This window comes from Ambystoma mexicanum, chromosome 3p (assembly GCF_040938575.1).
Source record: "Ambystoma mexicanum isolate Mex_15411 chromosome 3p, UKY_AmexF1_1, whole genome shotgun sequence".
Lineage (NCBI taxonomy): Eukaryota > Metazoa > Chordata > Amphibia > Caudata > Ambystomatidae > Ambystoma > Ambystoma mexicanum.
Window position 1 is genome coordinate 873,494,566 of NC_090925.1, and position 14,353 is coordinate 873,508,918.

At 46.5% G+C, this 14,353-nt stretch overlaps 1 protein-coding gene across 2 annotated transcripts in view; it reads left to right on the forward strand.

Moving 5' to 3' along the window:
- The window catches only part of LOC138581038 (sulfotransferase 1B1-like), a 282,080-nt gene that overhangs the window by 166,313 nt on the left and 101,414 nt on the right, over positions 1 to 14,353 (forward strand). For both annotated transcript variants that reach the window (XM_069652063.1, XM_069652064.1), the window contains exon 6: positions 7,058 to 7,155. In XM_069652063.1, coding sequence (XP_069508164.1) covers positions 7,058 to 7,155 — 98 coding nt within the window. The remainder of the gene's footprint in view (positions 1 to 7,057; positions 7,156 to 14,353) is intronic.

A 14,353-nucleotide genomic window follows, 5' to 3' on the forward strand; every position in this document is an offset into this window, starting at 1 on the left:
GGGACATGCATGGACGTGAGCAGGCAGACACATCATCCGTTGCAAGTTCCGTCCAGGGCAGCCCCCAACGTAGATCTGGAAGGAACCTGCGCTCCACAGGCAGGGGTGCCCCTGATACCCGCAGAGGGGGCTTGCAATAGCGACAGCCCACTGACAATGAGCATCTTTGGACACTGGTGTTCGGGGGGGAGGTAGGAGGGTGGAGGGGGTGTGTTGGGCTCACTTGGGTGGCGGGTCGATAGGGTGTTCAACATGACATCACATATGCCATAAAAAGTGCACGATCAACCAATGAGATGTGTGGACATTGATCTGTGTGTACTAGGCCATCATAGGCGTACAGTCCATATTGTGCATGTCCCAGACACACGCAGTGCCACGAGTCCCGTGTCCATGTATCAGCCACCAGGCGTGAGTGCTAGAAGCATACATCAATGAGATGCTGACGAATGTCACGGGCCTCCGGTGCCTCGCAGACTCCATGAGGTGCTGCCACATCCCCACCCTCATCATGACCATCATCAGGTGCTTGCAGTTCTGCGTCAGGGGGCATGGGCACATTTCTACGTACGCACATGTTGTGGAGCATGACACATGCCATGACCATCTTTGCAACCTTCTCATGGCGGTACAGGAGTGCCCCGCCAGACCTGCTGAGGCAGCGGAAACGAGTCTTCAGTAGGCCGAATGCCTGTTCAATGACTACACGGGTACGTGAGTGGGCATGGTTGTAGTCCTCCTCATGCTGGTCCCGTGGGTTCCGGACTGGTGTGAGGAGCCATCTCTTCAGTGGATATCCAGCATCACCTGTATGTGGACGAGAAACGTATGATGTGGAATGCCATTGATACGTACGCACACCCCCCCCTTCCTGCCAGGTCATTGCCAATTCACATACCCCACATAATCATGCATGTAATGAGACTCACCGAGTAGCCAGGATCTGTTCCCTGCGTGTCGCTCCATGTAGCGTGGTATTGTAGAGTTCCTCAAGACCATAGAATCATGGGTTGATCCAGGGAATCGGGCACAACAATGTGTAATGATCCTGTTGGAGTCACACACCATTTGTACATTCAGGGAATGAAATTGTTTTCGGTTGCGGTACTGGGCCTCCATGGCATGTGGGACGACCAATTCCACATGGGTGCAGTCGATGGCACCAATGCAACCCGGTATGCCGGCAAGTGCATGGAATCCCACTTTTGTGTTGGTAATTTCCTGCTCCGAGCGTGGTAGAGAGATGTAGTCGTCTGCGTGCTGCAGGAGGGCATCGAGCACTTGAAATAGTGTCCGTGAGAACAGTGGCTGAGAAATGCCATGCAACTGTCCGACTGTGTGCTGGTAGGTGCCTGTGGCCAGGAAGTGGAGTACAGACACCACCTTCAGTAGGGGTGGGATGGCGGTTGGGCTATCTATCATGCTGACAAGGTCAGCCTGTGTCATGTCCACAATGGCGGCTATGGTGTCCCGGTCCAGACGGTAGAGGGTGTGGATCTGCTCATCAGTGAGGTTGAACGGATGTGCTCGGAGGCGTGGGATTGCGGGCTGCCTGCGTGGTGGTAGTGGCTGTGCTGGTGGGCCTTGCTGGCCCTGCCTTGGCCTCCTCCTCCTCCTGCGTCTCCTCCGTGCGGCTGGTTGTAGTTGGTGTTCGTCTTCTTCTTGGAGTTGGAGCACTTGCAGTGCTATCAGGTCCCCCAGGGCCAACATCGCGAGTCCTGCCGGTAGCATTTTGTGCAAACTGCTCTCCCCTTTGGCCGAGCACGTCCCGCGCACAACGCTGCAATTCGGGGAATGGCATCTTGCTATTGCAATCATGTATTTGTACCCGATGGCCGTGTAAGATTGGTTGATATGTTCATTCTGCTGTGGTCCCATTGTTTCACATACTATCTGTGCAGTCGCGAACAGACTTGTGAAGGGTCAGTGGAACGTAGTACTCGAGTAACGGTGGGCCCTCATGCATCACTGTACCGAGTTGCAACGACGGGCGGGGCGTCCCATTTGTGGGTGAAGGCAGTTGCCATTTTCACACACAGCCGCACTCGATGGAATAATTAGTGATTTCAAACGGCCACAGATGCCTTTTCGACGTGATGGTGCAAATGAGGAATTCGAAGGGCGGCGCTTTCGGTTTCCAGCTAGCGGCGAGGAGATGCCCACAGGTCTGACTGCAAATATAACGTTCTATTGTTCAATGTCCTTGAGACAGGGCCCATGGCGAGGAAGCAATGATTGATATGAATAGTTTGGGATGCGCAATAGCTACGTGGGCGATGAGGCCGGCCGTTCCCAAATACATGTTACTTCACAACACTGGAATTACGGGCTGGGGCACTGTGGATTTTGCAGGCTGCATAACGCACAGACTCAATGGATGTTTCTAATGTTATGTGAGTAATTATTCAGGCGTTTTGATCCCGGGATGAGGGAATGATGAATGGATGCATGGGCAGGTGATTTGATACAGAGTTTGCCATGTACAGGGCTTCTTGGGATCTATCCGCCTCCCCTACGCTATGTGATGCAGGGCTGCCATAGTGGGACCATCGTCTATCTGGCCTTGTTGAGCCCTCCCTGTCTCGACGCGCCCTCAGACACTTGTGTCCATGCACGTTAACATTCCCATCTGATGGATTCTGTTTTGACAGACGCATGCACAGGTACACTCGTTTGTGATGGTGTTTGCACCTCGATATAGATGGTTATGAGTCGCAAGTGGTTTTGGGGTGGTGATGATCCTTTGGAGTGGGCTAGCATGCATATGGCTGTGGATTTCGTGTGATCATTGAAGTGAGTTGTTGGAATGTAGTTCTGATGGCCATTCTGTTCTTTTTCTTTTCTTTTGGTTGACAGGTATCTCCTCCCCTTTTGCCACTGCCATCTGTATGCCACTCCTGCAGATGGGTTTTACTCCCGACACCTGCTGCTTCGTGTTAATCAGTGGAGCAGCATTACGATCTTATGGGACGATCGCCAATGGCCCACATGCCCTTACGCAGTACTGGTGGCTCGGAGCAACATTTCGGCCTTTCAGCTGGACTAGTGCCTCCCCATTGGGACGGCCCTGCGGTTCTGTGCGCTTCCATGTTGCCTTTTCGTACGTGAATGTGGCTCTGTGTACCATGGGGGAACAGGGCGACACACAAGTAGTGGCTGGTCATTTCTTGCGGATGCAGCCCACAATGGTGATTAGTGTTTTGGAGTTCATGGCCTGATGGCTGTATGGGCTTGGTGACTTTGATGTGCATAAAATTTCTATTCTGATTTGGCCCGTGTAGCGTTTTTCTTTGCAAGTGATGTGGCATATGCCTATTTGGGGGGCGATGTATTGTGAGGAGATCTGCATTGGGTTCCAGCTTCGGAGTTTAGTTGCGTGGTACTGTACTGGGCGCGTTTGCCTACTAAGCCCGTGAGGTCAGGGATGGGGGCTGCCAATATGACAGTTTGAATGTTGTCATGCTCAGGGGCGGGGGATTGGGTTTTGTGTAACAGATGCCGGTCAGCCAGGTGGACTGGTGGAATGATGTGATTCTAGGAATATTGCTGGTCACAGGTGCCTGTGTTTGCGTGCGTTTCTTGGTAGGGGACTGTGGTCATGTCCATTGGGATGGCTTCTGTATTCGTGCCATCTGTGCCCTGCAGCTCCCATTGGCCCCTCTTGTGTTTCTTTTGTTCGTTGCCATGCATGGGTGACTTGTACATTTCAATGGTTGCATTGTGACTTCATTGCACCTACGGGGAGTTGTACTTTGTGGGCAGGGAGCGGTGTACAGGCACTCAGTGGGGCCGTTTACGGTTGATTCGCGATGCCGTACTTCTCACCATGGCGGAATGGTACATTACGCCATGCCTGATGGCGTTAGGTACATGTCCGCTAGGGTCGGAATTGGCGTACCCTTGCGCCATGGTGGTGTTTGCGGTTTCGCATGGCGCGCGCGCGCGTGCTTGGTGCAGTTAGCGTTGGCGTTCACTACGGTGTCGCTAATGGCTTCGTACTTTGCGGTGACGGGTCATAGTCGCACCGAGCGCTATTCGATGGCGGTATTGCATTTCCGCCATCGTTTTCCGATTTCCGCAAGGGTCGTAATGAGGGCCAATGTAGCTTCAAACCAACCTATTATATCGATTTTTACTCCTCCATAGGCACTCGGGTTGATGTCTGATTCGTTCAACCACTTCAGACCCATTTTCTTCCATATTGCTTCTGGCAGTAACGTACACTTTGCTCCAGAATCAGTCATCATCTTTATCGGTGCGCCATTTATCATAATGATAGTCTTGGGACTTTCCAATTCCTCTCTACTATCATTGCTGGTGATGGCAAAAGCACATTCCTCCTCTTCATTTTCTCCTTCACCACCAATCCAATTCATATTGCCTCTATAAACTCTACAGCATTTGGAAAGATGGTCTCTTCCATTGCAGTTCCTACAAATTATGTGAATAGCAGGACATTCAGGGCTATTGGCCCAGTGAGTAGAACTATCACATCTGAAACAGGTTCTGATCCTACCTCTGCCTCTTTGACTATTTAGAGGTCGATAAGTAGATGTGAACCATCCTCGGTTACTGTATCCACCATACCCGCGTCCTAGTCCTCGACCTCTCATATCTCCATTGTACTTGAATGCGCCCTGCAACCTTAGTTCTTCTCTTCTCTTTATCAATGGGTTATGATTGCTTCCACCATCACCTTTTGTCACCTGAACAGCATTAATAGTGGGTTCTGTTTTCAAAGAAACACTCTTCACCCTATCCTCTAATGTCTTTACACAGTTTTCCATGTGTTCTACTTCTTTAGCAATGCGTAATACTGCATCAAGATCTGGGTCATCTTCAGCCCACAGTCTTTCTCTGATTTTGGCACTGCTGCACTCCAGCATAAACTGATCTCTCAATCTCTCATCCAGTTATTGTCCAAACTTACAATTCTTGGCAAGCTTTCTCAAATTTGTAATACATTGTTCCACACTTTACCCCATTTCTTGTGACCACTTTCCGAACTTGTACCTTACCAACACTGTACTTAATTTCTTTTCATAATGTTTGTTCAGTTTGGCAATGCATTTCTCATATTCATTCATATCCCCTTCATCTGGTAAGTTCGGCAGGTCTTCATACTTTTCCTGCCCTGCTGGGCCTAAGCAATGCAACAACAAGGACTTTTTTCTCTCAACACTGTAGTTTGTGCCACACACTACAGTAGCATAATGTTCAAACAATTTTAACCACCTTTTCAAAGGTAGATTAGGCTCACCAGCCTCAGGCAAGAACATAGCTGGTGGGAGAATGCTGTGCATAGTCTTATTTCCAATGGATGAGTCACCCGCTCCTCTGTTGTCAATGATCCGTTCTGTTTTGTTTCACCCAATAACTTGTAACAACTTAAATACAGTCACTTATTAATGACAACTGTATCAGTGTGAACATAAATTGCTTGCTTGCACTTGACACTTTTAAATGGCATCTGCACAAATGTGGACACAGGTTGCCTTCACTCTTCCAATATGACCAAAAGAGATGACACAAAAAAAATATATATATATTTTTCTATATAGTTATGCACTGAGACGAGTAGGAGCACTCGAGGTACTCTTTATTTTCCTTTCCGTGTGTCTGCAATGAAACATGAGCTTAAGCAAATCAATATGAATACGGCACTCTGTATCAGTATGTTTATACAAGGGCGTCAGCATTAGTTTCCGACGTTAGCTGTGTCACTGCTGGTAACCATGGCAACATTTTATTACAAAATGGCCACACATAAACAACGCAGGACATACGTCACGGGTACTTTATTCTAAAGTCTCTGATACAGACGTTTATATGATGCGGCGCGTGACTTGCCAACGGCAGTATCGTAAGGTTCCTTTCCTTAATTTTACATATATATATATATATATATATATATATATATATATATATATATATATATATATATATATGACGCGATTCAATGCCCAAATAGGATTCGCACTGGTCACATGATCGCTGAGTGCTGCCTTCGCCGCTCACCTGTTTCCTCTCTCGTTTAGTTCAACTGGCAGCTCTCCCAGAATGAGTGCAGCATGAAACAGCATGTAAGATTTCCTCGTCGTCAAGTGAAGTATAATGAGGAATGCAGGCTGTATTAAAAAAAGGGGGGCTTACTTATTTATTGTTACTTCTTGAAGTATATGCATGACATAAAAAAGGGGATATAATAAGGAGCAGCAGCAGGGAAGACTTCCAGCTTCTTCAACCGTCCACCCAGGTCTCTCTTACATTCTATCCCAGCATTCTTCTTCTGGAATCCTTCCTGCATCACCACGCAGTACAGCAAGCTTTGCTATACTACAGTATTAAGACCTCAGGCAGTGCTTACTGTTCCTTTACTGAAAACCGAGATATAAAAGAAAAAGCTTGCTGAGACTCCCTAGTGCACCAGATGTTTCTTCAGCTGCCAAGGGTGTGGTGGGGAATATTTGAAAATGTCGAGGGCCCCAGCAAAATGTGGCGAGTGAGTCCTGCTGTTTCTGCACCCCCCTCCCCCCGGACGTACTCTGGCATTACGCCAGTCTGCAGGCAGCTGCCACCAGTTGATCTGCTGGATGTTTTTCTGGAACTGTAAACAGCCTGAAACACAGCTTTACTGTTAGCTTTCTTAAAGTTAGACCGAGATATTGAAATGTTTTACTGAATCTCACTGGACCCTAAGAGCCTTCTGTAAAGCTTGGCTTTCTTATGCATTCACCAGTACAAATGATGGGCCAAGGAGGCTTAGGATCCCACGTGTTCTTAATCAGTGATGTCCGATTATGTATAGTAATCTTCATTACTCAAGTCCACCCGTCTCGCCATAGTCCATACTAAATGAAGGCTCCCTACCTTCTCAGACAGGAACCAATACTATTGAAGCATTTCCAGAATATTCCCCTCGAGACAAGGGTGCTGTGCGTTAATGTAGCTGTCGATCTCACACTGATCAGTGTAGCCTGTTGAAATAATGACAATGTTACAGTGTGTTTTATTCATGTGCCTCTTTTCCTTGTCTGTTCATCCCTCCCACTTTCAGTTAGCTACGGCTCCTGGTACAACCATGTGACGGACTGGTGGGAGAAAGCGCAGAAGAACCCTCGCATCCTGTACATGTTCTATGAGGACATGCTGAAGGTAAGGCTGTGCAAATGTCACAACCCACCATCTCATTCTTACTCTGTGTGTATTACCCACAATATGGAGATTTTTGAAACATTTTGCTCTTAGAACTAAATAAAACTGAAATGTTAATAGCATCTCACCCCTGAATTGTGTTTTCATCACACTTCACCGCTTGCTGCTTCTATCGCAATTTGTGAACTATTCTGACGGTAATGTGAAATGTACACAAATAAAGACTTTCATACCTTGTTCAGACATTCATATTCTGTTTGGCTGTTTATACCGCTTAACGGTGTTACCATTACCACATGTAAGCATATGGCAACGGGAAAGGTCTGCAACATTCAGAGTGATGCAGACTCTTCTGGTAATCCCCCATTTTGGAGTCCATGAGACACCATTGGGCAAATGAGGTGTAGAGGAGGAGCCAAGTATTCCCACCTCAACTGTTCTGCCCCTTTTACCTGTATGTTGGAAACCAGAGTAAGTGACATACACAGAGCAGTTGAACCGACAAAGGGCAGAGTATGGACTCTGTGCAGTACCAGTGAAAATACCGACATCAAAGAGACTCCTGGAGGCAAGGTTCCCATTGAGAAAATCATACCTACTTAAAAGAAAACATGCTGGCCATTTGGATGAAATCCCTGAAGAAGTAGAGCCAATAAACGGTAAAGAAGAATGGTAACGTCACCAACCATCGCCAGTATACGTCAAACAGAGCTGAGATGACGTACATAGAAGAGATGCAGAGATCAGAGAATGCAGATATTCTATAAGGCATCAAGAAAGTATCCAGTATAAGTGACATATTGGGATCAAGGTGAAGAAACAGAAACAGTTGAAGACATTGAGTCATTTTACACGTGTACAGATGCAAAAGAAACGCAAGCAGACAAAGTAATCTTGAGGCTAGCTTATAGTGAACAGACTGCAGCAAGCACATGGACAAGTAAAGGATGGATGTTTTCACTCCGCATTATAGCAGTGCACAGGAGGTCCCAAATATAGCCTGCCCTCCAGCCGCCCATTTTGAAGTACCAGTAATGTTCACACCGAGATATGTGACGTATGATGAGCAAACAAACCAGCAGAGAGCCGCATTAGGGCTCTGCCCAGTGCCCATCAGAAGAGCAATACCTATTGAAGTGCCATTAACCAGACAACCATGGACACTAAGGTATCCACTGAGACAAGCCCACCAGCAAATGACACAAAATGAAGATTGCTTAACCACTGTCCCGGAAGAAACTCAAAAGGCCTCAATTGAAGACGAATGGTGACGACACAAGGGCCCGGACCGACTCTCAGACGGATGAAACGACAACCAAAAGATGACACACAAAGACAAAATGTCATGAATAAGGATATCATGAATTTAGGAGAGACAATGTTGAAATATAAAGAAACTTAAACTGTAAAGCAGGATGAAAATATTCAACCAGCTAACGCATGTACATATGCTTGTAACCGCAAGAAGCTAAGAAAACAGTGTGGCTTGCTATGCTTAGTAGAAGACTAGAGCAGCAAGCGGCAACTATATATCTACCTCAATGAAGCACACTATATAAGTGCGAGTCCACTTTATACAAAAGCAGAATTAACCCAGGTTACGAAGGGTCAAACAGGACAGGATTTGTATTCCAGCTGAAACAAGAAAAGACGGTGGAATCGAAACTCAGACAAGAAGCAGCTCGTGCTTGGGAAGTCGAGGTCAAACCAAGAGAGGGAGGCGGACAGTAGCTTCGGACAAACAAAGCTTAAGAACAGAGCAGCCTGCCCCATGAAGGTCGAGATAAGGAGGCCCAGGCAGGTGGCAAGCCGAATAAGGATTTAAATGCACAAATAGAAGGAAAACAAAGCAGATTCACAGTGTGCTAGCACGTGACCAGCCGAGCGAGAAGAGGCACATTCGCCTGGCTGTCTCCCAAAACAGAAGATACCATTACTTTTCCTGACAAGAAGCTACAGTTTCGAGGCCGACAACAGCCAACTAATTGACACATAGCACTAAAGTACTGATTGATGGAAGGGAGGCTGGGTGAATCTTGGGGCATCCTGCATCTGGGTGACCATTCTGCGTGCTGCTAATTAAAGTGTAAATTTACACTTGGGGTTGTAGCCAACCCAATCACAATGGACCAAATAATCTAGGGTCCTATAGATAGTGGAACCAATGAGACGTCGTACTTTTGGTGATGTCTACACGAGTACTGTTAGAGGGAAGGGCGTAGACGCCCACCTGAAAGTGTTTATCCAATCCCCTCACTCCGTTACCATCTACAGATATAGCACCTATATTTAAGTTACCTTTTCCAAACAAAAGAATTGCATGACAAATTTATGAGTGTTACACGTCAATGATGACAAATTTTGGGTATGAATGTTATTGTTTGAATGAAGATTGCTGGGAGTTGAAGCGAGACGGGCGATCGCATCACTGTTGATTCCCATGTTTCCCCGTTTTTTTGTACGTGTCATTAAACGTTCTCCCCTTTGCCAAACCATTGAGTGGTCCTTATTGATTGGTGTTGTAGTAAGGAATCCTGCACCCCTTCCACCTCAAGGTGCAGCTATCTCGTCTTAAAAGTACGACAGAGTGAGCTCTGACTCTATGGGCCAGTCAGGGGTCACTCGCACTCGAGTACACTTGGTAGCAGAGGATGGTTGATGACCATTGATTATTGATTATTGATTAAAATAAGACACCTATTGACCGTCGACATAAAGTAACTCTAGGTCTTCGGCAGTATCATGAGTCCTTCGCCATTCGGCTGAGTAGACTGTGAAGCTCCCCCTAGACAATGTTAGTATAACTAACCCAAGACTGCAGTCGGGGCCTGAAGGGACCCGTTTTACAAACACACCCCTTCCCATTCCTACGGGCAGCTGATCAGACGAAAATCTGAAGGAGGTGGTAACGGAGGCGGTGATCCCGAGGATCCAGAGACGAACGATGCGAACGGTGAATGAAGTAATAAATTGAGAACTTTGGCAACAGTGTACGCCTTAAGAACAAGTAAAGGGAAAAGGTAATGGAGAATGGAGGAAAAAACAAAACAGTCAGAAGTAGAGAAGACTGTATATATATATATATATAAGGGGATAATGACTCGAGAATAATTGAATAAATCGAGATTACCGGGGTGGACACCCGAGAAGAGAGAGGTTACCAAGGCGGACACCTGAGAAGTGAGAGGATACGCCTTATTCCTGTGCTTTAATATAGCGGTCAGAAGAAACGTGAACCCAGAGTTCCACATAATGGGGAACAATTAGACTACCACCACGTTTAAAGACGTTGTGAAAGGGGTTCGTTTAGACTCCATGTAGGGGTAATGATAAGAAGCAGAGATATTTGTGTCCAGCTGGTGTCTGTCTAGTCTGTTAAGTGTCTGTTTTATATGTTTGTGTGACATCATATGTGAAATTTTTATCAAGAGAACTGATTCAAATGTTGCGCGATTCGATAGCTGAGATAGAATCGCACATGAATTGATGTTTTTTGAGCAAATTGGTGATATAAAAGATTTTTTATGGAAAATCTGGATTGGAGCTTGCAGTGTTTGGTGCTCGCTCATATTGTCACAAGGTTTTTAAACCACACAAAAGCATTGACAAGGGTTATATAAGAGGAAAGGAAACAGATTTAAGCATGGAAGACATTACTCCATTAGCACACTTATGCAAGCAATTGCCAAAACATGCACCCAAGATAAAGAAGTATAGCACTGAGTGGGTTAAAGGTACTGCCCACAAAATGTTTATGCGTGACGTCAAAATGGGTCTTTATCCAAAGCCGTTTTACGACACATGACAACATATTTGCATGCCACATATACAGACAAGAAGCTAGAGAAACGCCTTGCTGTTCTAGAACTCTGGACGATGTTTGAACAGACAACTAAATGTATGCACAGAGGGGGGTGAGATGCCTACCACGCCACCTGCCCCGCCTGAAACAGAAACCGAAGAAATTAAGACTGAGGGACACTTCCCATTAAGGGAGCTTAAAGCAGCTACGGGGCACAGCAACCCCGCATATGAGTCACCTACATATAGTAGTGATGTAAATCAAGGGAAGGATAAGGACAAGAATCTTACCTCCGTAGTCCCGAGGGACATGGGGAGACGCGTTGATGAAAGAAAGGATCAGGCAGAGACAAGTGCATCTCTTGACAAGGAGAGAGAGGGAAAGAAATGGAAAGGAAGCGAAGACAGAACTGATGAAATAGCATTCGCAAAAGACGAATGGATGGGTTGAAACTCGATGGGAAAGAAAGTGATGACGTGAGACCTAAAGAGAGGTTAGATGAGGCACAGAGAAAGGAAAAAGAGAAGGAGTTAGGGGACGAAAGGATAAGAAGGAAAGATAGACTAAGGCGAGAACAGCTATATCGCGAAGAGCAAGAAAAACAGCTGGATCGCAACCCGAGAGCAGCCTATGATCAAGACACACAGAAACAGCAAAGGTTAGAAGAAGAGCAAAGAGTACGTGAAAAAAGGAGACAAAGAGATGAGGAAATTCTAAGGGCATGTGAATGTAGAAATGAAAAGAGAAGGGAAGAAGATAGGGTCAGAGAAGAGGCGAGGAAGCGCAAAGATTTCGATGATGATATTGAACGTAAGCGAAGACAGAGGGCACGCGATCTTGAATATTTTGAGAGGGAAGTTAAAAAACCCGATCCAGTTGTAGACTGGGAAGACATTGAAGAATTCTTTCCTGCGTATGATTCAGTACCAGGAACTTCTAGGGCAAATATTGATGATGACTTCGACACCAGAAGCAATGGGGAAACGATCGATAAAATATATGACGAAATGGGGCTAGAACAAATACCCCACGGAGAGGGGGAGGACAAGTGCTTGGAAAGCACTCAGCTGTATGACACTGAGGATGCCATCCGGAAATAGTGGGAGTAAAAAACTATCCCTGGATAGATTAGAAATCAGTAGAAATGATGATCACACAAGAAGTTGTGTAAATTGGGAACAAACAATGTCCGACTCCGAAGGGGAGGAGCGCGAGGCAAACGAAGAAGGGAGACGGCGCGAAAGACAACTCCCAAGGGAAAGAGGGGTACGATGGTCAGACACTAGCGAGTCCGGACCGAGGGCATCAGAGTCAGCCGCACAGTCTGACCGGCATGAAGGAGTACCCCATGCTCAGAGGGGGGTGTCATCACCGCCCTATGTAGACAGACTAAGGACATTGGCGGGTAGACGGTGATGCAGGAATATTACCCCTGCAATAGACAGGAGAACTATGAGAGAAGAGAAGGAGGGCTGCACATTCCAATTTCTGCTACTCGAAAAAGGGGGATCAAGACCACAATATATTCCATGGCCACACATGAATCGAGAAAAACTAAAAAACAAGCTTCCAATGCTGTCATCGGGAGCCGGAAAATGGATTCATGAGTTAGAAAAAATGACAGGGGGACACACGCTAGCTATAGGGGACATTAAAGGTCTCCTGATTGCCATACTTGGTGAGAGAGCAGACGATGTGTGGACATGGGCAGGGTACCCTGGTGTAACAACAATTAACACTGCGCACAACGGAGCGCCTTTTAACAATTGCAGAGCAGCAGTATGGAAAGCTCTATGAGTGCTTTACCCAGACACTTCCGATATGGGAGCTATAGTGACTCGAAAAATGAAGGAGTCGGAAGATCCATTCATTTATATGCAGAATTTCCAAGACGCGTGGGTGTTCGAAACACATGAATCTTGGACAAAATCAATACATGTGTTTTACCATATATTGTGCCAAGGATTGCCAGAACCAGTGCAGAAACAGCTCAAGAAATTGGTAGGTGTTGAGGCTAAGCCTTGGGCTGAAATACAGTTGACCATCGCACATTACTGTAGACTGTTGCAAGAAAAGATTTGAAAGAAGGAGGCGACTCAAAAGGGTGAGGAAGCGAAGCTGGTGCAAAAGAAATGATCAAAGTATGCTCTTGAAGGAGCCATGCTAACTAACGCAGCTGAACAAAACATGCAACAGGTGACTAATCCACAACAGAACAACCTGGGTAACGTAGGAATTTACCCACAGGCAAGAGGATTTAGAGGAAGAGGATGGCAGAGCAATCAGGGAGGTTTCCAAAGTAATCAAGGAGGCTTTTCAAAATGTGCAAAATGGTAACCCGAACATGTCGAATGGACAAACAATCCGACCACCGCCAGTATGTTGGCTGTGTGGAATGACAGGGCATTTGGCACGCACATGAGGAAGTCAAGGCACGATGCATAAGGGCCAAGGAATGGGAGCAGGCACAGCAAATCCACCTGCAGTTTCACAACAGGGCTTTGCACAGAATCACACGTTGCAGCAGCAAGCGCCAGGAGTGCAACAAGGAGCGCAACAAGGGGTGCAACCACAGAACATGGGGAATTCTCCACAAGGACAATCCCAACAGGCACCACCGCAGCTACCACAGACCCAGAACCCTGGAAGGGGGGGGACACTGGAAATGGGGAAAATCTGCAAGTGCACAGTGGGCCAAATTCATATATAAACTAGGACAGCTTATTGGGGACCCTTATGTGCTCTATCCTATCAGTGACCCCGGACCCTCGTAGGGAACGAACGGTGGATGTCGTTATAGGGGGTGAAGAATATTCCTTCCTAGTTGACGTGCAACACATTCATGCATACGTGAAGGTAAGTTTTCCTTGTCCGGCGAGGCCATAGATACTCAGAGTTTTACAGGAGCTCATAGTCGAGTTCCCTTTAAAGATGCACTCCCAGTCTCCATAGGAGAGTGCAAAATGAATGTACCTTTATTATATTCACGTCAGACCCCAGTAAACATTTTAGGTCGAGACTTAATGACAAAGTTGAACATGACAATTTCGTTCACGGAGGAGGGCATAGTATGCTCCACTCCAGGAATGCACTATTCAAATGTATGCAAAATGATTAGAGCATACGCAGGACACATAGCCATGAGGGCCATACCATTGGAGCCAGAAGCTTTCGCATATGGTATGCGTGTGCTTATGGCAGGATTGCCAGGCCTTGCAGATAGAACCATGAGAACCCCTGATGAGCTTTTATTCAGACCAAGAATACCTATGCACGAGGAGGAGGGACTAGTATTTCCCTTGATGATACATACAGCAGCAGTGCGAGGGAAAGTAGCATTGGTTGATGGGTACGATGATGAAGATAGACAATGGTGCGCAATTATCGCCATCGAAG